Raw genomic sequence first — 24,671 nt, 5'->3', positions numbered from 1 at the left:
GATTAGAACTGTGCATCTCCTTTGAGTATACTTTTGTGTTAGTACACTTTCCAGATTTCCCTGAAGCTAGGGTTCTAGATGCAACCTTAGTTTCTCCATCTAACTGCATGGTGCCAGATTTTTTCTATAGCAGTGTCTTGTTGTTCAGCCACTTGCTTTGTAGGTGTCAAGAGAGTTTTTTGTGGAAATAGTATTGGCAGCAACTTCCTCACTAGTGGACAACAACTTTAACAGTGTGTTCTTGAAGTCAAAAGTCCAAGGTAGGCTTCCTGACTTCCTCTCTTCTTGGTTGGAGCAGAAGTAGTAGCATTTCTGGCTGGTCCAGCTGGTCATGTTTATGGTGGAATCTTTCCTGGAGACTCATCACAGAGCCCTATCTAACCATTCTGTAGACATCTAGTTTCCTATATTAAATGCTTTCCTGCTTATGTTAATGCTTTTTGATTCTTAAATCCAAACCCTGATCGATAAAGATTCAAAATTTTTCTTTTTCCAGCTAAATTTCATTTAAATGAGTTGTTCAAATGTTCATTTAGCCTCTTTTCACTGAGTAAGAAACTTAGTTTTGTAAATAGTCTTTGGCATTAACTATCCTTGATTAGTCTGAGCATATATGATACAAAATGTAACGCCTCTATTCCCAGCACTTTGGAAGGCTGAGGCGGGAGGATCGCTTGAGCCCATGAGTTGGAGACCAACCTGGGCAACATAGGGAGACCCCGTCTCTACAAAAAAAAAAAAAAAAATTATATATAGTCAAACAAGTCATTTCATCTCTTAAGGGAAAGAGCTTTCTGTCTGGGGTTCAACACATTGTTATCCATTGTGCAAAAATGATCATTGCCATGCTCTGATAGTTTTAAATCCTGATCAGACAGGAAATTCATTATATTGCAAACTGGTGTTCAGAAATGTTAGGATTTTCAGTATTTTTATTTTCCAAACATTATTTTAAAAGAACATTAAAAGCATTAGAAATACAAATCTTGCCTAACGGTTAACATACGAACAATTTTTATAAAATGTTTAAAATACATCACATACTTTGCATCACAGTAAGCATCAAGAGAACTAATTAACATATCCTGATAATTAATCATATTCAACTGAATTCTCATTACTTTTAGTTCTCATTTTAGCCCTTATGAAGAGATAAGTTATATATTTCTACCTCCACCTGTATCATCATGACGCCTTTATTATAACACAGGTAGAAGTAGACATATATAACTTACGAAGAAAGAAGTTATGTCTCTATAGATATAGAGATATAGATATGGACGGGGGCTACGAATCGAGCCCACTATGTATTTCATGCAATTTATAACAATAATTTCTTTTTTTAACTTTTCTTTTGGAGATAATTTTTTGATGAGCATAAAGAGACAATACCTCATATGCACCTGCTTAGTTTTCTTTGTGCTGTAATTTTTACCTCCTAGTGATGGGCCTCATGCCAGTCAAATCATCTCAAACTCAAACGTCACACAGAAAACCTGCCATTTTAAATTTTATAAATAGAAATTACTTTTGTGTTAATATTTTATATCACATTTGAAATGCCTAGCCAATTTTTGTATTTCTAATAGAGACAAGGTTTTTTGCGTAGCCAAGAAAATAGATATATGCCTTTAAAAATGTGATGCTTGATTAATGTTGTCTTCATTATAAAGCTGTTTGGCATACTGGGGTAAATACCAGGTTTTGAATTAAGACAAAAATCTAATTCCTAATTTGCCACAATTCTTTGTACGATCTTGGGAAAGAATATTAGATTTCTTAATTCTTTGTTAAAAAGAGATAATAGGCCAGTGCACTGGCTCACGCCTGTAATCCCAGTACTTAGGTAGGCCGAGGTGGGTGGATCACAAGGTCAGAAGTTTGAGACCAGCCTGGCTAACTTGGTGAAACCTTGTCTCTATTAAAAATACAAAAATTAGCTGGGCGTGGTGGTGCGTGCCTGTAGTCCCAGCTACTCGGGAGGCTGACACAGGAGAATCGCTTGAACCTGGGAGGCGGAGGTTGCAGTGAGCCGAGATTGTGCCACTGCACTCCATCCTGGGCAACAAGCATGAGACTCCATTTTAAAAAAAAGAAAAGGGAAAAAGGGAAGGAGGGAGGGAGAAAGGGAAAGAAGGAGGGAGTAGCTAGGCAAATCAGTCTAAAAGGTGAACTTAAAAGCAAAATAATTCGAGGCTGCCCCTGGGTGTCGCAAGAAGAAAATTTAGAAGAAAAAGAAAACAAAAGAAAATCTATGCCTATTTAAATCTCAAAAATAGAAATAACTGATCAATACTGAAAGGTAACAGTTATAAGATAAGGTTGAGCAGAGTTCTAATTGAATATCTATTCTGTCTTCTCCATACGTCTCATGACCCCTGTATTTGGGGACAGCTGAGGGAGGAAACTACAAATTTTTAAATGCCTTTCAGCTGGATATGGTTTCTCATGCCTGTAATCCTAGCACTTTGGGAGGCCGAGGCGGGTGGATTACTTGAGGCCAAGAATTCAAGACCAGCCTGGCTATCAGGGTGAAACCCTGTCTCTACCAAAAATACAAAAATTAGCCAGGAGTGGTGGCGGGCACCTGTAATCCCAGCTACTCTGGAGGCTGAGGCAAGACAATCGCTTGAACCCGGGAAGTGGAGGTTGCAGTGAGCTGAGATCATGCCACTGCACTTTAGCCTGGGTGACAGAGTAAGACTCTGTTTCTACAAAAAAAAAAAGACTTTTACGCAAAGGAACAAAGTACCTTCCCATCTGCAATAATAACTCTTGAATATAACAATTTATAAAGATAGGTGTTGTATATTGATGCTCATCTTGTGTGTCTAACATTTAAAAATCTAGTGAGTTCAAATACTAACTGTATAATGAAAATATTTTTACATAAATATATGAGTTCACAGTTGTTATGCTAGGAATCGCAGAGCATATAGTAAAATTAGTTCCAGGTATAGAAATACTTAAATCTATTTTTTCTTTCTACCCATTTCCACTTTAAGATTAATGGGAGAGAAATAAAACGATTAGTTTGGAAATAGAGTATCTTGAGAATTTTTCTACCATAATAATAAATAAAGACAAAAAAGAAGTCATTTCTAAATAGTTACTTGAATACTGTCAGGTGGTTAGTAAACTCTTCTCACACAGAAGGAAAACATAAATCAAAACATTCCCAGTCTTATCTGTAAACCTTGTTAAGCAATAATAAATATTGCCCAATGCATGACAGGAGTCCACACTGTTTTCCACAGAACACAAAGATGATTACAGCCGTGCCTTCTCTCCTGGGAACAGTGCACCTCTACCATAGATGCAGTCCTCTTCACTAGGCTTCTTGAATAAGATCATTCAGAAACAGTTCACTTTTGGGCCAGTGGGGGTGGCTCATGCCTGTAATCCCAGCACTTCGGGAGGCCGAGGCAGGCAGATCACCTGAGGTCAGGAGTTCAAGACAAGTTCAATACCTGTCTCTACTAAAAATACAAAAATGAGCTGGGCATGGTGGCACACGCCTGTAATCCCAGCTACTCAGGAGGCTGAGGCAGGAGAATCACTTGAGCCCGGGAGGTGCAGGTTGCAGTGAGCAGAGATCATGCCACTGCACTCCAGCCTGGGCAACAGAGCAAGACTCCGTCTCAAGAAAAAAATAAATAAATAAAGAATCCACTTTTAACAAGCAAAAATATATTTCTTTTCTTTCTTTCTTTCTCTTTTTTTCATTTTTTTGAGATGACATCTCGCTCTTGTCACCCAGGCTGGAGTGCAATGGCACGATCTCAGCTCACTGCAACCTGTCTCCCAGGTTCAAGTGATTCTCTTGCCTCAACCTCCCGAGTAGCTGGGATTACAGGCGCTTGCCACCATGCCTTGCTAATTTTTGTGTTTTTAGTAGAGACGGGGTTTCATCATGTTGTCCAGGCTGGTCTCGAACTCCTGACCTCAGGTGATCCACCCACCTCAGCCTCCCAAAGTGTTGGGATTACAGGCGTGAGCCACCATGCCCGGCCCAAATATATTTCTTTTCAAAAGAATTGTAAACTTACTCAATTGACATAAAACATGTCTATAATAAGAAATGGCAATAATCATAATACTATATTCTTAGTTGACTGCCCTATGAAAGAAAAGTACCTAACACCTGTGTGAGTGTTTTTGGTAAAGACAGAGTTATCACCTTTTCTGCCTTAAGAATATATATATTTCTGGCTAAGCGCGGTGGCTCATGCCTGTAATCCCAGCACTTTGGGAGGCCGAGGCAGGCGGATCACCTAACGTCAGGAGTTGAAGACCAGCCTGACCAACACAGAGAAACCCCGTCTCTACTAAAAATACAAAAATTAGCCGGGCATGGTGGCATGTGCCTGTAATCCCAGCTACTTGGGAGGCTGAGACAGGAGAATCACTTGAACCCGGGAGGTGGAGGTTGCGGTGAGCCGAGGTCATGCCATTGCACTCCAGCCTGGGCAACAAGAGTGAAACTCCGTCTCAAAAAAAAAAAAAAAAAAAAAAAGAATATATACATTTCCTTTAAAGACAGGGTCTTGCTGTGTTGCCCAGGCTGGACTCATACTCCCGGGCTCAAGTGATCCTCCTGCCTCAGCCTCCCAAGTAGCTAGGACTACAGGTGCACGCCACTGCACCCAGCTAACAATATATTATTTATTCAAATCAACCTGCTACCAACAAGGTGTAGTGTTCCCGATTTCAACACTTCAAAAAATCAAAATTTACAATTCAATTAATAAAAATAACACCTCAGCAAAAATCATATCTTCACATTCTTTAAAAAAATCCAGTCAATATCTTATTTTGAAGTCACATAACACTGACTCAAATCATGATAATCGGTTGACTTTCTACTTTAACACAGTAGCTTCATTCCTGGCTTCTATTTAAAGGCTCGGTAAAAAAGACTGGGGCAAAGAGCAGGGTAAAAAAATCTAAAACTTTCACATCAAATCTTAAGATGTCAACAAACTACAAAGCAAATCAACAGATACTGACACATCAGATGAAAGAAAACCATAACTGCCAACTTTTCAGTTGAATCTTGTAGGTTTTGATCCATCATTGATCTCAAGTTAGAATAAAGTCCATTAGTATCAGAAACAAAAACTGTTTACATAAGATCCTATAGCCTCCATGACTTTAAACGGAGGGGACTGGAATCTGCTTGGCTGAAGTGCTGTCATATTCCTGCATTAAGTCATTAGTGGTGTGATAATGCATGGCAATATATGAATTGGCAAATCCAAAAGAGTTTACTGGCTGTAAGTTACATGGGCTGCTCTCCTCCTGGGAAGGGCTGCTGTTATAGATGCTGTAGTAAGGTTCAATCCGAGTGTTGATGGGGGTTGAGCTGCTCTGACCACAGTGTTGATGTCCAGCAGAGATCTTGGGACTCACCACACTTTCTTTTGAATGACTTGGGCCACAAGCCTGGTCCACAAATTTCTTCTGTGGCTTTGGAGATAACATGTAGGCAGAGTTTGTTTCATGATGGGAGGATTTGTTTCTGTTGACTTCGAGGTTCCCTTTTCCCATGGCTCGAAGTCGAGTCTTTTGTTTGCAGCAGAAAAAACCCAGGCCTATGTATTGGAGGCACCAGAGCACTTTCCTTCTCAGCCCTGCACTGTTCCGAGAATATATAAAAGGGTTTAATCCTGACTTGAAAAATATAAGAGTAAATCCAAACAATTCAAACTGGTAAAGAATGAAGCTCCCATTGCTGGAGAGAACCACCTGTACCAAGGAAATCCCCAGTGGAAGACAGCACACCAGGACTGACAGCACAATGATCACACAGGTGACCACGGCTTTGGAATCCTTGGCAGTGGAGAGGTTGATGGCTGATACCAGCTGGAGTCGGCTTGCTGCAGGGGTGACCAGTTGGTTGGGACTCTTGGTATATCCACGGGTCTGAACATGCTGCAGTTTGTTGTAATTCTGGTTCCTATACAGAGCCGGCATGGCACACTGGATGGGATCTCCACCTCCCTGCACAGGGACCCCCATGAAAGGCTGTGGTCTGGAAGCATCGACTGTGATTACAGGGGGGCACTTTCTGACTTGAGCGTTCTTCCGCAGGGTCTGAGCAATCATGATGTAAGAGACAGAGACCACAGCAACACAGAAGGTGAAGTCGACCACATAGAGAGACAAAATGGCTTTCCCTTTTCCAGCAATCAGACTGGACATGGGAAGACAGAGGTGGGACTTGCTGGTTTTCAAGGTAGCCAAGGTGGCAAGGGTGAAACTGGTGGCCCAGAGAAGCAGGGTGAGGAGTACGGTGCAGGGAAAGGAGGCCGTGCGATTAGGCTGCTTCCCCAACACCATCCGGAGCCGGTGCAGGGCGATCACTGCCACTGTCTTCAGGGACATGATGATGAAGCCTGAACTGGTGAGATGGAAAGTGAAGCAGAAAGCATCCGGGATACTACTGGCTGAGCTGAAGAATAACACAAAGGTGAACATGGGGGCCGTCACTCCACAAATGAAGAGGTCACAGAAGGACAGGTTCAGGATCATGAAATCAAAGTTGGTTCTGAATTTCCTGAAGGCTGGATCGAAGAAGGACAAGAAGACAATGAAGTTGCCATAGGAACCCAGGCAGAAGATGACCGCCAGTAGAAAAGTACAGGTCACCAAGGTGGCTGTGTGGATGAGATCCTGAAGACCCTCCTGGAGAGAGGTGCTGTTTCCTTCCTGTGAGTGAGGCACATGGAGCGAGGTGGCATTGGGGGCATCCTGAAGGTGGCCTGTTGAGTTCATTTTCGGAGAGAAATGTCTCCTTCTTCTGCTCCCCAAAAATACTCAGTGAGTCAGGGCCTCAGCTCACAGATGAACAATATGTGACAAAAGAGGCCCAAGGCAGATAAGCCTACACACAAAAATGCACACCCAGAAACAGAAAGGGATTAATGTAGAAACAGAAAGGAATTCATACAGTGATCTCATTATTAGTAGTAGTATTAGTACTAGTATCTCTCACCTTGAGAGAAAAATTTATTCATTTATTAGCAATGGCGTCTTACCATGTTGCCCAGGCTGGACTTGAACTCCTGTGCTCAAGCAGTCCTCCTGGCTTAGCTTCCCAAGTAGCTGGGACTACAGGCATGCACCACCAAACCCAGCTCTCTCTCTCTCTTTTTTTTTTTTTTAACAAAACACTAGAATTTTTCAGCTCTGATTTGGTGCATAGAAAGCATTTCTCCTCACAAAGCCCAACACAGAAAAAGATACAAACAAATACATTCATCCAGCTAATATTTAGTTTTATGACACAGAGGTTTTCAAACAAGTGTCACCTGAAGAGCATGTTAAAAAGTTTAAGTTATCACTTGGAGAGCAGATTTCTTGGCCTCGCCCCTTGTGATTCTGTTTGAGGGGTGTGCAGATGTTACTTTTAGAAACACTTCTGTGTCAGGCACTGAAGATATACAAGAACATAATCTCTCCATCAAAGAGATCACAATCTAGTTGGAGATCAATCTAACTATGTAATAATTACAGCCTAATAAGGTTGCAGGGTGCTATGAGAGCATGGAAGGGGGGAACCTACTCCAACATGGAAAGGGAGCTGGGAAAGGATGAAGGGAGCTTTAGCAAGCACGGGCCAGCTGGATGAAAGGTCGGGGGTATGGAGTGGGGACAGACAGGCTAAGAGAAGTGGGGGTAGGTCTTTGCAGCAGAAGCACTGCGGCAAAAAACTGCATGTGCTTGAAATATAGGCTGGAGGGTATTGTTGATGCATAATGTGGCCCTTCACATAATTCCCATAAATCATTAACACACCCTGTTTCGTTCCCTATGAAGAATCCTTTATTTCCCAGTATTTATAATTTTTCCCCCAGCTTGCAATTTCTTGGCCAATTAACTACATATTCTCCTTTGGAAAAAAACCTCGTGTAGGACTACATGTGAGACGGAAAACTGGAAGTAACCAAGGATGTTGGAATTATACTAGAAATTTACAAGCTGCAAAGCACCACATTGTAAAGTCTAAACTGCTATATAAATGTGAGTTACCATTATCCCAACAAGAATATCCTGATGGTGAAGCAGGAGGCATGCACCCATTCCTGCATTCGTTCGCTCAATTTATATTAATTATGTGCACACCATATGCCAGCATTACGCCAGGTGCTAGGTGCTACGATGAGTAAGGCAGTCTCTACTTTAAAAGAATAACTTCTTGCTCCTTTTTCCTAACTTTTTTTTTCTATTTTGCAATGAGACTTAATGTGTACTCACACAAATCTACATTGTCCCAAATCCCAAAGTCCTGCATGGGTTGGTGCCCAACCAGCTCCCAACAGATGCTTCTGGTGGGACCGACTAAGCTGTTCCTTGGAGACAGCACTATGTTCTTGACAACCAAAAAGCGTTTGCCTTAATCTAGAATTTTAGGAACAATAAGTGGCACTGCGGAGGTCCAGGGCTGATGTTCAGTGTACTTAACCACCAGCTCAAGCTGGATCCCAGAAGCCTCCAGCTGTTAACCCTTTAGTTGCCAGATCAAGGGGGTACAGCGGAATGAACCAGGTCAGTCAGGGATTACCTGGGGCTCCAATTAGCAGCTATGGACTACCCAATACAGAAGTCTCTCCACATTTAACAACAGATACAGCCATGCCAGTGACTATCAGACATATACCAGTCCTGGGAAATCCATATAATTGACTGGTGTCCTTAATCAAGGAAAAACATAACTTCATCTATATTCTTAACATTCATATGGTACAGATCAGGACGATATGGTGAATTTGTCCACTGGAAAGTGAGACCAACTTTTCTATACTTTCCTTTTAAATAAAAGTTCCATAAGAGAAGAAAATCCTGAACTTTTGTTTCTTGATGGTTAGAATTTTTTAAAAATAGTACCAGATAGCTCTACTTCCACTTAAAGGCTGTATACCTGTTTCTGAACACTTTTGATACCTATATAATGAGAAAGACAATTTTTTACTGTTTTTAAAAGTTGCTAACAGGAGGATTACAGCTAATTTATGAAAAGGGAAGTAGAAGAGAAAACAATTTGAAGAGGCAGGAAGAGCAGGGAGGTGATACTGGTGTCTCTAACCCCCTTATCTCCAAGGGTTTCCTCTTTGGAGGTAGAGAGATGAAGAGGGGTGAAGAGGGATGCAGGAATTTGGCTTGGGGAAATTAGAAGAATGAGGAGTCTTGAATTAGGATGCTAAGAGAAATGAAAAGTAACTAGGTAATAATGAAGCGGGATGATGGAAGTTATGAAGACCTCAGGCTAAGAGACATTTGGAAAAAGGGATTAGGAGAAAAATGAGATGATGAAGCACTAACATTAATCAAGAATAGGAGGCAGGAGGAAAAAAGGTGATTTGGGGTAGAGGAGAGGCAACTTTCACGTTTTGTACAGTTACATTTTTTCAACAAATTTTAAATTTTTCAATATATATATTTTTAATAGAGATGGAGTCTCACTATGTTGCCCTCACTGGTCTCCAACTTCTGGGCTCAAGCAATCTGCCTGCTTTGGCCTCCCAAAGTGCTGAGATTACAGGTGTGAGCCACTGTACCCAGCCTTCGATAAATTTAAAAAAATAAGAATTCCAGGTCAGGAGATAACAATGGCAGTATAATTATCAGCATCATTATTAGTATATTAATTTTATCAAGTGCTTATGATATGCCAGGTACTTTTCTCAATGTTCCACACTATTAGCTTATTGAGTCCTCACAACAACCCTGAAATACTTGATATAACATCTCCATTTTGCAGTTGAGGAAACCAAGTCAAAGAGAGGTTATCTAAAGTGGTGGAACATGGATTTGAATCTAAGCAGTTGCTCTTCCACACTCTTCACCACCATGCTAACCCGAACAACAAAAAAACCTTTTTCGGAGGCATCCCCAGGTCAGAAGTATTAAGTGGTTATTACACACCAGGCACCTATTCTAGAGGCTTTACATAAATTATCAAGCTTTATTTCATTCTTACAATAATCCTATGAATAGGTATTGCAATCCCTTCCCCACTGAAACTTTCTGGAATCCAAAATTCTGATATACCTATATAGCTATATCTACATCTATGTAGATACAGATACACACACACACACACACACACACACACACACACACACACTCTTCTACGTATCTAACTGTAGTTCACATATAAAGTAATCATAAATCACTCCTATTGAGATAATTAGAAAAAAAGGAATCATGGGCTGGGAAGAGAAAAGGGAGAAAAAGCAGAGGACAGAATAGACGAAAAGGTTTGCAGAAAAACTTTAGTATAACGGAAATCAAGAAAATGGAGGGAAAGTAAACTCAGGTCTTAGTAGTAACTTCTGAGACTTTAAGAAAAAGGAGGCTGTGACCATAATTTGGAATGACATGATGACGGCAGAAAATAAAAGTGGTTTTGGAAGGGGAGTAAATTAATACTGCTTTGCTACTCATAAATATTCAATAAAGGTTACCCATGTTATTTGCAATGCAAACATACAAGCTACTCTTTATCTCTGGGACGGAGAATAGGTTATAGAAGAAGATGTGATTAAAGTCACAAAATCAGAAAGATTTTAAGCTGGAATACCAGTCTTAAGCATGCATATTAGCTGCAGTAAGAATGAATTCACATGCATATTCTTACAAATGAGACATCCTGAAGTAACTAGCAAGCAAAGAATATGGATGAAAATTTATTGTATAATTTGAGTGGCAATGATTTTTCATTAAGATATGTGAACAGCCTCTGATATATCTAGTGTGCTGTTTTAAATTTTTAGTGAACATTAAAACATGCTATAGGGGCTTTCATAAGTCAACTCACGACCTGAATTCTTCCAACCCCATTCCCCGCGCGCCCCAAAATGTCTTAGGTTAGCATTTTCAGAGCCTAATCCTCACAGAGAGCAAGGTTCTGTATTATTGTGATTCCCATTGTATTTCTATCGATCAGGAAAACCTCAGGGAGGTTAGATAACTTCCCCAAGGTCATTATCTGATTTCAAAGCCCTTGCTCTTTCTATCCAGTAGAACTACACTGAACCCGGAGCAGCTAATGGGATGGGAAGACCTGAGTCATTTGATGGGAGGGATGAAGAGGCCAGGGAGCCCCCAGCCTGAGGACAGAGTGGGAAACTGCGGGCAGGGGAGGTCGATCCCCCGTGAGGGGCTGGCGGTGGGTAGGGGCTTCCCGGAGAAGGGTGAGGTGACGGTAAGGAGGGCCTAGGCCGGGCCAGGTAAGCTTGCAAAAGAATCCCGCAGAGGGGTGGTGGGTTAGGAGGGCTCAGCCAGGGTAGGGGCGGTGGGTGGGTGGGTGGGGGTGTTCCACGGCCGAGCAGAGCCTGGGAACCGGCAGGGACGGGCGAGAAGGCTACCCTGCAGGCCGCATCAGGAAGACAGGTACGCGGAGCCGGGCCTGGCCCAGCGCAGCCGCGCTCCTCGCTATCCCGCCGGCCTCCGGGAGCCGTCTCCGGCATCGTGGGCTTGTCCTCCTCCTCCAGGGGCCCGCGGCCTCTCACCTGCCGGGTGGCCGCAGAGCCGCCCCTCCTCCATCTCGCAGTCCGGACCCCAGCTCCGCCTGCCGCTCTGGATGATGCAGGACTAGAGGCATCATCGCCATCGCCACCGCCTCCGCGCATCCCGGGAGCCGCGGCAAGACGCGGGCGCAGAGGCGCAGTCACGGAGACGCCGAGGGCACCGCCCCCTCCGCCGGACACCCGGGCCTGGCGTCCAGCCTGCGCCCCGCACCCTCCGCGCCTCCGTCGCCGGCCTCCTGGGGCCCAGAGCCCGGCCACTCCCGCTGCCCGCCGCACGAGGGGCGCTTGAGCCAGAAGGTTTTTCAGGCTCGCAGTTTTGCTGTTTGGGGAACTCAAGCTCCCTGAAATAGCCAAAACCTGAAACGCAGAGCAAGGTGGAGTGGTAAGGAAGGAAGGGAAAGATAGGGGTACTGATGGCACGCAGGGACCCAGGGAGGTCTTTGCGGGCCTCCCTAGGCTGCTTACCCTGCCCGCAGCCCACCTCCTCCTCCTTCCCCGCGCTTTTAAGACGTCCTAACTAGCTCCTCACTTAGGCTGCGGCTAATATTTTTCCTCATGAATTAAATTGGCGGCGGCTTCCAGTTTGGAACTTTGAGACCTAGAATTTCCAAATCAAGTCATTGTAATAGAATTTAAATTAAACCTGTTTGAACTTACCTAAGCTCTCTTAAGGTATTAGTGAATTCACTGAGGGAACTCAGCAAGGGGACTAATTGGCAGGAAACGTGAAAAGTATAAAGAAACTACCCATGCAAATAAAACGACCAAGCCCAGGAATCATGGATATTGATGTATTACTTAATACTATGTTGAATGTAAAAAATCTTGGTAAATCATAGTGCAATGTACAGGCTAATTTTATTAAGCAAAAACACAAAACTAAAATTACCATCCTCTCTCATTCTTCTAGAATTCATACATGTCCAAAATAATGAACTCCTAAGATAGGTTTTAGTCTGAACAATCAAGTAACATTCCTAAGTATGTCTGCTATGATGGGTACAAAATAAAACCAGTTAAACTCTTCTCCCTTCAGTATCCCAACCTGGCTAACTAGGATCTTACTACTTTTCTAACCTCAGGGATGCTATTTAGAAACAGAGAATGTTATTTGAATGCCCTTTCCTTCATTCACTCTGGTTACCAGAAAAGCAAAGTTGATTCCGTTCAGCTGAAATACTTAGACTGTTGCTACTGGATTCTTCATTTTAGCTAATGGTTTATCTTTTTAAAACAGAACTAGCAAGTATCAAGTAATTTAATTAATGCAATTTCTTCAGTTCCCTGTGCTTTCATAAAAACAAAACAAAAACAAACAAAAAAACGAAAAAACAAAAAGCAAGAAGGCTAGATAACTTATTATTCAGTCCAGGAGTTGAGTATGCCATCAGAATTCTGTTTAGAAATAACTTCAAGAAAGTTTTCCAGTTCCCACATATTCCACTTCCCAACCACTTGCAATAAAGCAGTTCTAGTATATGTTATCAATAATGGTAACCTTGAGTCCCAGAAACAATCCACAGGAAAATACTCATTAGCATTTGGCGTGGGAATTCTGATCAAAATTATATACCTCTCTATAATAAATTAGCTACTGCATAAATAAATGCTAGTTCATTTCCAGGCATTTGGCTATATGAATGGAGATTACAATAGGTTTGGGCTGCATTGAGACCATCAGAGTTATACCTACCGGAGAAATGGTCTGAAACTGAAAACAAACAAAAAACCACAAATCATAAAGGATTCTAGAGATCTAGAAGAGGAAATCAGGACTCATCAAAGTTCCAGAACTAGCTAGAACCATTCAACAAGGCTAAAACTAGTATATCTACAAAATCCACAAGTGAGCGAAATTGGAAAAAACATTGGTAGTAGTAAAAAAATGGAAAATCTGCAAATAAATAAGCAGGGCTAATTATAGATCATGAATTGGCTATCAATCTGCCCTGACACTGGCATTCTTCTAATACACTCTTATTATTGCAATGCAAATGGATACATGTGCACTTTGAGGAAAATAGCAAATATGAGAGCTGTTAAAATGTTCTTTAAAACAAAAAAAGCTCCTCATCTAAGCATCTCTCACTCCTTGGAACTGCTCCAACAAAAGAAGAGTCTTAAAGCATAAAGGTATGAAAATGTGCACTGCAGTGTAATCTGTAGTACAGGAAACTGAAAACAACCTTGATGTTCAAAAGGAATACTTAAAACAGTTAGGATATACTGAGAAGACAAAGTCTACAAAAACAATTATGAAGGCCACGTAGAAAAAGTTACTTTTCCTGTGATGATAGCTCATGATTTTTTTATTTTTGTGAGACACGGTCTCATTCTGTCACCTAGGCTGGAGTGCAGTGCCGTGATCTCAGTTCACTGTAACCTCTGCCTCCCACATCAGCCCCCCAAGTAGCTGGGACTACAGGCACGTACCACCACACCCAGCTATTTTTTTCTATTTTTTGTAGAAATAGGGTCTTTCTATGTTGCCCAGGCTGGTCTCAAACTCTTGGGCTCAAGCGATCCTAAAGTGCTGGGATTACAGATGTGAGCCACTGCGCCTGGCCAAAAGTTAATTTTTTAATAAAACAAAATTGCTCTTTAGTCTTTCTGGCCACACTCCTAATTACCAAAAGTGGCCTGCGGCTTAAAGGGCTTGGTAACGACAAGTATTTCAAATATTTGAAAACAGCTTTATCATATATTTGCACCTAAACTTTCATTTACATTAATAGGTGAGTAAATTTTCCTCCTAAATTTTGAAGGACAATCTGCAGTCTTTGCTTTCTAAAGGATCCATTCAGAAACTAAAGATTTATTTGACCTTATAAAAAGATAAATAGGCTTTTTCTTCTCCTCACTTCTCATCCACCCTCAGAGAGTGGCCCATGCTGTCTTCCATGCCCAGTCAACAGTGACTTCCAAACACAGGTCAGCCTCTCCCCTCCTCCTCTAGTAAATCTTGTTACCACCCTTAACACAGTTCCTGCTGTCCTCATGCTTTTTAACACACCATATACATGTTAAGAACTATCTTAGACCATACAAGCCATGCAACTCTTTTCTCCACCCCCTTCTCCTTTTCCCTCCTGGTAAAAAATTTCATTTTTCCTATTGGTAAACAATTAATTCACAGGACAATGTCACTAGGGGAAATATCAAAGTAATAAGCGACTTCCAAACCCAGAATCAGAATCACCTGGGAGCATGTTAGGCACTCAGATTAAGGTACCCTCTTTTTAGGTCTGTGGTGGGATTCATGTGGTTCTCAACCCTGGCTGAACAACTAAATCATCATAGAGCTTCTAATATTGTAATGCCTGAGCACCCCTGCCAGAGAAGTTTTCATTGAGGAACAGAGAGGGCACCCAGTATCTTACATCTTTGTTTAAAGTTCCCATTTAGGAACCATTGCTAAGGCAGTTTCATACAGCTGAATTAAAAAAAGCTGAAGTGGTCAACATACAACGTAAAGCCTCACTTCTCAATGTGTGGCCTCAGGACCAGGAATTGATATCATGAAGTGGGAACAATGAATTCCCTGTACATTTAAACAAAATCCCCTCATGATTCTTAGGCACATCAATTTAAGAACCAATCAGTTAGGACAAGGCACGGTGGCTCACACCTGTAATCCTAGCACTTTGGGAGTCCGATGCAGGTGGACTGCCTGATCTCAGGAGTTTGACCCCAGCCTGGGCAACACGGTGAAACTGTCTCTACTAAAATACAAAAATCAGGCGGGCGTGCTGGTGCATGCCTATAGTCCCAGCTATTCTGGAGGCTAAGGCATGAGCATTGCTCATGGGAACATGGGAGGCAGAGGTTGCAGTAAGCCAAGATTGTGCCATTGCACTCCAGCCTAGATGACAGAGCAAAACTCTGTCTCCCACAACTCCACACAAAAAGAATCAATCACTTAGGTCAGTGCTAGGTGAACTTTCTGTGATGATGGAAAAGTTCATCGATATTATTCAGTGTGGTAACCACTAGCCACATGTGGCTCAAGAGTATTTAAAATGTGCCGGTGAGACTGAGGGAATACATTTTTTATTTAATTAAATATAAACAGTCAGATATGGCTAGTAGCTACTGTATTGTACAGGGCAGATCCAGATAATTTATACCGGTCAGAGGACATACATTTATAGATACAAATCTATGGCTGCAAAAGGAAATCCACAGGAGTCACTGCCTACAGAACTGTCTTCTCCTCTTAATGAAGACAAAAGCCAGGTGTTAAAAAGAATCCATTTATTGGGTTTTAAACTAGTTACACAACTGGAATCAGTTTGGCACTACTTTATACAGGGATTACGCCTGTGTATGCCGACACTTAAATACTGTACCAGGACCACTGCTGTGCTTAGGTCTGTATTCAGTCATTCAGCATGTAGATACTAAAAATATACTGTAGTGTTCCTTTAAGGAAGACTGTACAGGATGTGTTGCAAGATGACATTCACCAATTTGTGAATTATTTCAACCCAGAAGATACCTTTCACTCTATAAACTTGTCATAGGCAAACATGTGGTGTTAGCATTGAGAGATGCACACAAAAATGTTACATAAAAGTTCAGACATTCTAATGATAAGTGAACTGAAAAAAAAAAAAAAAAAGAAAAACCCCACATCTCAGTTTTTGTAACAAGGAAAGATAAAGAAAATAATTTAAAAACACAAAAAATGGCATTCAGTGGGTACAAAAGCCCAAAATCACTATAATAAAGAACTACACGTGAATCTTTACAAATTACACAATGATGTTGTGTAAAAGGTTGCATCTGTACAAAGTCTTGCCAATGCTATCTCTACAGTTTATACAATCTTTTACATTTATATAACATATTAAACAAATCAATTAAATATTAAGCCTTATTAGTCTCTCAACGATTCTGCAGGCAAAATAAAAAGGGAGAGAGAGAGAGAGAGAGAATAAAATAAAGAAAAAAATTACAAAATTTCCACAAACACAGCAGTCTTCCATTTAGGTGAAGTATAACAATTTTCAGAGGGTCAAAAAATAGTTGTAAAGAATACAGGGAAAAAACAGCCAGTCAGGGTTTTTATTGTTGTTGCTGTTTATTTTTAAAATCACACACTGAATACACACAACAATCAGATTTCTTCACCAAACCCCCAATTTTTTAGCAACTGGCTCTATTCAGCACCAAAAACTCCAGTCTGTGGGAAGTGCACAGACACAGACTTCACTTCTGTGTCTTGGTGGAGCAATCCATCAGGTCATTGGTTAGGTTCAGGACTTGCCCTCTTTTCCTTCCCTCTTCATGGCTCTCCAGACCCAAGGTTCTCAAGGCTTCAGATTTATGGCCCACAGCCCCTACTACCATCTAAATCCAGCAGCCATTTGGGAAGAATTCAAAATAATTTGAGATGAATGAAATGACAGGACCTGTATTACAGATGGGTATTCTCCATTCCAAGTAAACTGTTTCTTAATGAGTTCTGAGACTCTGGTCTTGGATGCCATGATCATACTGGGTAATTATTTCTAGTCTGAGACTTTGTGACTTTGTCAGATGCCTCAAAAAAAAAAAAGTGATCAGTATTCTGGAAACACTTCCGGACAAGTTGGGAAATCAAATGGCAACTGAGAAGCTGTGGAATGCAGACTAACGAGATCTAACACAGAAACCACCAAAATGATGAGAGCTCAGCAGAGGCAGTTTTAAAACTTGCAGAGAGCCACCACAGATGGTACCTGAGGGTGTGGAATTTTTGATGAAAAGAGCCTGAAGTGAGGACTAGTCATCTGTATCAGGGAGGAAAAAATTTCAATTAGGTAACAAGACATCCAACTCTAAAAGCCTAATAAATGAAATTTTTATTCTTCCTATTCCAGTAGAAAGGCTTCTGGGTACTCCCTCTTTAACAGAATGGGTGTAAGAATCCAGATCAAGTTCTCACAACTTTTAGAACCCAGAGTCCTCAGGGCCACACAAAATGTCCCAGCCCCACCCAGGAGGCAACCAAGAATAAGATTTATTTTCCTTTATCTAACTATTCCCAGGCTGACACCACTCATTTACAAAGGTCCAAAAGCAGTCACACATTTTCTCTGCTTTAAACCTAAAGCAAGGAGGCACAGCAAAATTCTCATTTCCAATGGCCGTAGCAAAAGCCATGTTTAAAAACAAACAATCCCCGCCATCCAACTTTATCTAAACACTGACATCTAAGAATGTCAGCAAAAAGAAAAAAAACAATAAATATCTAGTTCTCAGTCACCAAACCAATGTAAATTCAGAACTTTGCTGACTTACCTTTCTATGCATAATAGCATGGTGACACAAGAAGATCGGTGAGAACAAGCAGTTGGTCATCAGTGAATTGCTGTTTGTGTTCCTGCCAGTTGTCATGGTGAGTCCTTCGGAAATTGGATAAGGTTTTTTTTACAGTCATCTGTAAAGTAGACAACCCACATATGTTTTAACCTCTCTGGACAACCAGGATCATATGTAGGATACTTTTAGTTAAATTACCCCCGTCCCTCTAGACTTCAGATCTCACACAATACCAAGTTCTACAAAACCAAAAAGCCAATGAGAAGGACAAAGTGAATGGTCTTTTGAGTTACTAAAAATGCCATCATAATTTCCTATTTAATATTAGCTTCCAGTAAAATACTTTGCAGTGCTAGAAAAATAGAAACATAAAATTTATCACAACAATATTGACAGTACTTTACTTCCATTGGACTGGGAGGGATAGAAGCTACAATAATTTCCTCACTACCAAAAGATCTCAAATATCCATGGCAGCAAGGTCTCTGTAATTTTTTAATAATTACTGGTGAGCAGACTAAGCCCTGGCAGAGGCAGTAGCTTTATGAAAGCAGTTAGTTCAGAGTGTATAGGAAATTATTATTAAGGTTTCTTAGAAAACATCAGTGATAATACACGTACAAACTAATAAGGAAGAACTGTACCTCAATAGGCTGAGGATCATTTAGATGTGCACTGAGATTCATGAGGAGCTGGGGCATCCAGGTGGGAACATCGTAAGGACTAGAAAGAACACATGCACCAAGTCCTAGCACCCCAGCATGGCGTTTGACCAACTCTGCAAAGACAAAAGCAACATTTGTGCAAATATATATATGTCTCTAATGCACTTGTTACAGTGAGATAAAATTAGTTTTCAATTGTGTTGTTTTCAATATGTGAATTTCTGCATTTAAAATGAATCTACATGTAAACACATCAAATACTTGATTTTGAGGCTAAACATAATTCTGTATTTAAGAATTTGTCAGCTGGGCACAGTGGCTCATACCTGTAATCCCAGCACTTTGGGAGGCCAAGGTAGGAGGATCACTTGAGGCCAGGAATTTGAGACCAGCCAGCGCAATAAAGTGAGAACCTGTCTCTCCAAAAATAATTTTTAAAAATCAGCTGGTAGCCAGGCATGGTGGTTTATGCCAATAATCCCAGCACATTGAGAGACCAGGGCGGGTGGATCACCTGAGGTCAGGAGTTCAAGAACAGCTTGGCCAACGTGGCGAAACCCTGTCTCTGCTAAAAATACAAAAATTAGCTGGGTGTGATGGCATGTGAAGTCACAGATACCCAGAAGCTGAGGCATGAGAATCATTTGACCAGGGAAGCAGAGGTTGCAGTGAGCCAAGATCGCACCACTGTACTCCAGCCTGGGATACAGAGTGAGGCTCCGTCTCAAGAAAAAAAAAAAAAAAAAAAAAAAAAATGCTGGGCATGGCAGTGCATGCCTGTGGTTCCAGCTGGACAACAGGCTGAGGCAGGAGGATCGCTTGAGCCTGGGAGGTCAAGGCTGCAGTGAGCCATATTCAAAACCACTGTACTCCAAGGAGGGCGATAGAGCAAGACCTTACCTCAAAAAAAAAAAAAGGATTTTTCAAGACTTCCATAGTTGCTTATCAATGACAGCATAATTGTACCTAGGCCAGTACAATCCCTGATTCTAAAACAATCTCCAATCAAAATTAGCGTTTTTTTTTTTTTTTTCTGGATGTGACGCCCCTACCCAGAATACATCAATTCATTAGTGTTTACTAATGATGTTTACACATCATGTATGAAGAATGTCTATTTCTTAAAACAGAGAACTGCAGCATGTCTGTATTCTAAAGGGTCTCTATTCTTTCTGTAGTGGTGTAAGTTAAAGTGGTTTCAAATTCTCAGTTCCTCAATAAAGGTGTGTGTATTCACGTGTTTTAAGGCATATTACATTTGTATTTGTGACACATGGAAAATAGGGAGTTGAAGGTAAGGAAAAGAGAATTTGGACTGGTCAAAATTGTAAACAATATCATTTGGTGTAACAAAAGACCTAAAAATACTTTCGTGCTTTATCATTAAAAAAACAGAGTTATCAGGCCGGGCGCTGTGGCTCACGTCTGTAATCCCAGTATTCTAGAAGGCCCAGGTGGGTGGATCACTTGAGGTCAGGAGTTCAAGACCAGCCTGACCAACATGGTGAAACTCTACTAAAAATACAAAAAATTAGCCAGGTGTAGTAGCGCGCGCCTGTAATCCTAGCTACTCGGCTAACAGAGGCATGAGAATCGCCTGAACCCAGGAGGTGGAGGTTGCAGGGGGCTGAGATCATGCCACTGCACTCCAGCCTGGGTGACAGTGGAAGATCCTGTTTCCAAAAAATATATATTATAAAATATATTTATAATATATATAAAATATATATACATACATATATATATCCCAAAAAGCAAAGATACTAGAATGTACATTGATATTTTATTGGATTCTGTTACTAGGTAACTTTATGACATAATTAAGACACTAATCAGCAGTAAAAGCTTTATATTCTAAGCACTTCCTCTAAATTCAATAAAATTCCTACTTAGTATTAATCTTTTTATGTATTTTCTATTATGATTACAGTTAACATGGCAAGATGCATCTTTGTAATCACATTTACATTTCTTTTTAAACATGACATAGTAGTCAGATCTTATTCTCGTGTTTATCTTGTGTCTATATTCAATTAGATTGGAAGCTCCTGCAATGACTCCGCACCCTCTCACCAAAGGACTAATGAAGGACCGAATAATCCCCTCTCCAAATAAAAAACAAGGCTTGCTTTGTTTAGTTTTTTCTGTTAGTATATCTACATTTAAGTTCTAAATTCCAAAACAGGTTTTTCAGACCCTCCAAAATAACTAATTCTGAATATCTCTTTTTTATGAAGCTATTCTGGGTGGAGGGTAGACTGAATACAATAGTTGTTAGGTAGCAGTTCTATAGGTTCCTTTGTACCTACCTCAATTTTAGCTTTTCTACATTCCAAGTCCTGCTTTCTATATGCAAAATTCCTCAAAAGTAGGGAAAACTTTTCCCAATACCTAGCATAGACCTGGGCACATACATACAAGTTATTCAATAAATATGAGTAAGCCTGGTTAACCCTCATTAATCCCAATAGGATATAGGTGTTTCCTACCAGCAATGTTACCTGCAGAAGGAATGGTATCTCCTACAGAACCAGGGTCTCGCTTTCTTTTCTTAGGTAGTTTTGTTTTGCAAAGTTGCTCAAAATGAATCTGCATAGGACTGTCCATGGTAAGAAAGTTACACTGTAGCAGACCACTTAAGGTAGTAGCAGCCATTTCTCGAACCTGTAGATATAATAATTTCTATTAGGACTGACAATCTAAGTCTGAGGGAATAATGGAGGATAGGGGGTAGTGTGGGAACTGGGGTGAAGACCTTCCCTGAAATTGCATGCAAATTTTGTGTATGCTCTTTGGCAGTTTCTTAATAGAGATTTCAGCAGATTCTCAAAGAGTTTGTGGCCTCATAATGGATAAAAACTACATTAGGGTTATGAGCATAAACTTTTATCTCTTTTAGCAAAATTAAATTTCTCCATAAATTATTTTCCCTACTGATAGCTCTCATCAGGGCTATAACTGTAAAAGCAGTGCCAGAACCTGACATTAAGATCAAGTTTTTCCAGACTCTACATCTCTGAAGGCCACTGCTATAGCTATTTTTGTTAGTAACAAAGACACAGACCAACCTAATTTCTGTAATTGGCATACATCATGGAGACTTACATCCTATGTGATTCTTATGAATTTCACAGGCTGCTGTCAGATCACAAACACAGTTTACAAAAGTACTAAATGAAGCGTGTACACAGTCCATTTCAAATTGGAATGGTAACTCAACTTTTGGGAAAACAAAAACGCAGTAAAAAGACATTGTTTCACATATAAATCACAAACATTTGTTTAATATTCATAATACACAATGATAATTTTAAAAAACAGATGTTTTGCTCTGTTGTATTCCTTCAAAAGGTTTCTCATAATTTTATCATCGTCTGTCAAGTACGTAACATGTTCTTTGCTGCGTTCATTACACTAGCATATGAAATACATCATAAAATGTTTTACTGGTTGCACTATTTCCTATAAAGCTTATATGCCACAATTTCTTTTCTTTTCTTTCTTTTTTTTTTTTGAGATGGAGTCTCGCTCTGTCGCCCAGGCTGGAGTGCAGTGGCGCAGTCTTGGCTCACTGCAAGCTCTGCCTCCTGGGTTCATGCCATTCTCCTGCCTCATCCTCCCAAGTAGCTGGGACTACAGGCACCTGACACCATGGCTATTTTTTTTTTTTTTTTGTATTTTTAGTAGAGATGGGGTTTCACCATGTTAGTGAGGATGGTCTTGATCTTCTGACCTCGTGATCCGCCCACGTCAGCCTCCCAAAGTGCTGCGATTACAGGCATGAGCTACCGCACCCAGCTGCCAAAATTTATTTTCATAAATACTGACTAGATTGCTTTCATATTCTCAGCACTATGCTATATTCTTAATTTGTGTAACTTTTCATATTACAGTATATATTTTCACTCCGTTTTTATTTTTTTATTTTTTGTAGACACAGGTCTCACTTTTTTTTTTGTTGCCCAGGCTGATCTCCAACTCCTGGGCTCAAGCAATCCTCCTGCCGTGGCCTCCCAAAGTGCTGGGATTACAGGCGTAAGCCTCTGTGCCCGGCCTGCAGTATATTTTCATAGAATAGATTACAAAAATTGGGATTAGTAAGTTTAAAGATATAAACAATTTTACAGCTAATTTTATGGCTATTAGTTGCTTTTCAAAAAAGCTAGTGCTAACATATAATGACACAAAACTTAAATGTGAACTACCAGTTATACCTTACACTGCTTTTCATCACTACACATTTTTGTTTTGTGAAGGGAGGAAAACACTAAATTAGGAGTAGCTAAAAATGCCTCACTGTTTCAAGTTTGCATTTTCCTGGTCATTGGGAAGTGTGACTTTTCACTGCTTATAGCAAGTAGTGTCTTTATCTGTATACTTTTTTTTTTTGAGATGGAGTCTCGCTCTGTCACCAGGATGGAGTGCAGTGGCACGATCTTGGCTCACTGCAAGCTCCACACCCTGGGTTGACACCATTCTCTTGCCTCAGCCTCCCAAGTAGCTGGGACTACAGCTACAACCCACTGCCACGCCTGGCTAATTTTTTTGTATTTTTAGGAGAGATGGGGTTTCACCATGTTAGCCAGGATGGTCTCAATCTCCTGACCTCGTGATCCGCCCACCTCGGCCTCCCAAAGTGCTGGGATTACAGGCATGAGCCACCACGCCCGGCTATCTGCATACATTATTACAATACCACCACCACTCTGAGTAGTCAGATCTGTGCATGTTTTGATGTGACGTCTATTAACTCAAAGGCTTAGAAAGTCATCTCTGCTCCTATTACGTTCCTATAAATAATATCCAAATCCACTTTCTCCTAATTTATTTTTTAAAGCCGGAGGTGGTGATTGGCAGGGCATGGTGGCTCACGCCTGTATCCTAGTACTTTGGGAGGCCCAGGGCGGGTGGATCACCTGAGGTCAGGAGTTTGAGACCAGCCTGGCCAACATGGTAAAACCCCGTCTCTACTAAAAATATAAAAATTAGCTGGGCGTGGTTGGCAGGTGTCTGTAATCCCAGCTACTCAGGAGGCTGAAGCAGGAGAATCGCTTCAACCCAGGGGGCAGAGGTTGCAGTGAGCCGAGATCGCACCACTGCACTCCAGCCTGGGCAAAAAGAGTGAAACTCCCTCTCCAAAAAAAGGAGGGGCGGGGAAGGTAAATCTCTTTATCAAAAATATACTGTAATATGAGATGTTTTAATTTATTTTTCTCTTACTTCAAATTGCTAACAAATGATCCCCAACACCTCCAACTGATTTATGCTGTTTTCCAGTGACAGGGTCTACTTCTGAGATATTTTACTCCAGGGTCCATGTCTATAATTAACTAACTTTAAAAAGTGAGGAAAGAATATATTTAGCCTTCTCAGCTAAAAACATACTATTTTCCTCTATTTCTAAGAAGTTTCCTTTAAATACAGTAAGGTTTCTTTAAACAGTTCTCATTTAGATAACATTGTTTTTCCCCATACTATCAACGAACAGAATTTAGCGAATTATTACTGCTTTTTGGTTTTACATGTTGCTTTAAAAATATGATAGTTTTAATGATCATAGTTATGTTTATATAACGGCTATGTTTAAACCTCTATATGGAAGAAAATATAAAAATAATTTATAAGGCCAAGGCGGGTAGATTGCTTGGGCCCAGGAGTTTGAGACCAGCCTGGGCAGTGTGGCAAAACCCTGCCTCTAAAAAAATACAAAAAAAGTAATTCCGTGTGGTGGCGAATACACACAGTCCCAGCTACTCAGGAGGCTGAGGTGGGAGGATCACTTGACCTCAGGAGGCAGAGGCTGCAGTGAGCCATAATTGTGCCACTGCACTACAGCCTGGACAACAAAGCAAGACTCGGTCTCAAAAAAAAAAAAAAAAAAAAAAAAGAAACCATAAAAATGTTCTAAAAGAAGCTCCTAAATGCAAGCGGTATAATAATTAAAGTTAGGAAACAATGACAAGGTCATTGTTTCCACTCCTTTAGGTTAGTTTTTAAAGAATATAATAAGAAATTAAAAAAAAAATCACAGTTGTAAATATTTTAATTGAAGTCTGTTAAGAGTTGTTATAACCAGGCCAGGCGTGGTGGCTCACGACTGTAATCCCAGCACTTTGGGAAGCTGAGACAGGCAGATCACGAGGTCAGGAGATCGAGACCATCCTGG

At 40.8% G+C, this 24,671-nt stretch overlaps 3 protein-coding genes across 4 annotated transcripts in view; all 3 read right to left on the bottom strand.

Moving 5' to 3' along the window:
* ASB3 (ankyrin repeat and SOCS box containing 3) overlaps positions 1–11,736 on the bottom strand; it is a 192,842-nt gene extending 181,106 nt beyond the window's left edge. Inside the window, exon 1 of the mRNA XM_031007892.3 lies at positions 11,517–11,736. Coding sequence (XP_030863752.1) covers positions 11,517–11,617 — 101 coding nt within the window. The 5' untranslated portion in view covers positions 11,618–11,736. The remainder of the gene's footprint in view (positions 1–11,516) is intronic.
* On the bottom strand, positions 915–11,613 carry GPR75 (G protein-coupled receptor 75). The gene is made up of 2 exons (XM_055377894.2): positions 11,517–11,613; positions 915–6,886 (listed from the first exon to the last, which is right to left on the bottom strand). The coding sequence occupies exon 2, from the start codon at positions 6,775–6,777 to the stop codon at positions 5,155–5,157; it is 1,623 nt and encodes a 540-aa protein (XP_055233869.1). The 5' UTR covers positions 6,778–6,886; positions 11,517–11,613; the 3' UTR covers positions 915–5,154.
* A 4,862-nt stretch (positions 11,737–16,598) lies between the features above and the next one.
* Positions 16,599–24,671, bottom strand: part of PSME4 (proteasome activator subunit 4) — a 106,363-nt gene continuing 98,290 nt past the window's right edge. The window contains exons 44-47 of one of the 2 annotated variants that reach the window (XM_019021080.4): positions 21,007–21,169; positions 18,485–18,618; positions 17,820–17,958; positions 16,599–17,308 (exon numbers count right to left, since the gene is read on the bottom strand). In XM_019021080.4, coding sequence (XP_018876625.2) covers positions 17,824–17,958; positions 18,485–18,618; positions 21,007–21,169 — 432 coding nt within the window. In that variant the 3' untranslated portion in view covers positions 16,599–17,308; positions 17,820–17,823. Of the gene's footprint in view, positions 17,309–17,819; positions 17,959–18,484; positions 18,619–20,994; positions 21,170–24,671 lie in introns of both variants that reach the window. The other variant, XM_031007900.3, reaches the window with a different exon arrangement.

Source organism: Gorilla gorilla, chromosome 12 (assembly GCF_029281585.2).
Source record: "Gorilla gorilla gorilla isolate KB3781 chromosome 12, NHGRI_mGorGor1-v2.1_pri, whole genome shotgun sequence".
Taxonomy (NCBI): Eukaryota; Metazoa; Chordata; class Mammalia; order Primates; family Hominidae; genus Gorilla; species Gorilla gorilla.
This window is presented reverse-complemented; position numbering and strand designations above follow the sequence as displayed.

Bases quoted from the DNA above. Each gene is read 5' to 3' on its own strand.
- GPR75 (XM_055377894.2), bottom strand. From the start codon at position 6,777: ATGAACTCAACAGGCCACCTTCAGGATGCCCCCAATGCCACCTCGCTC.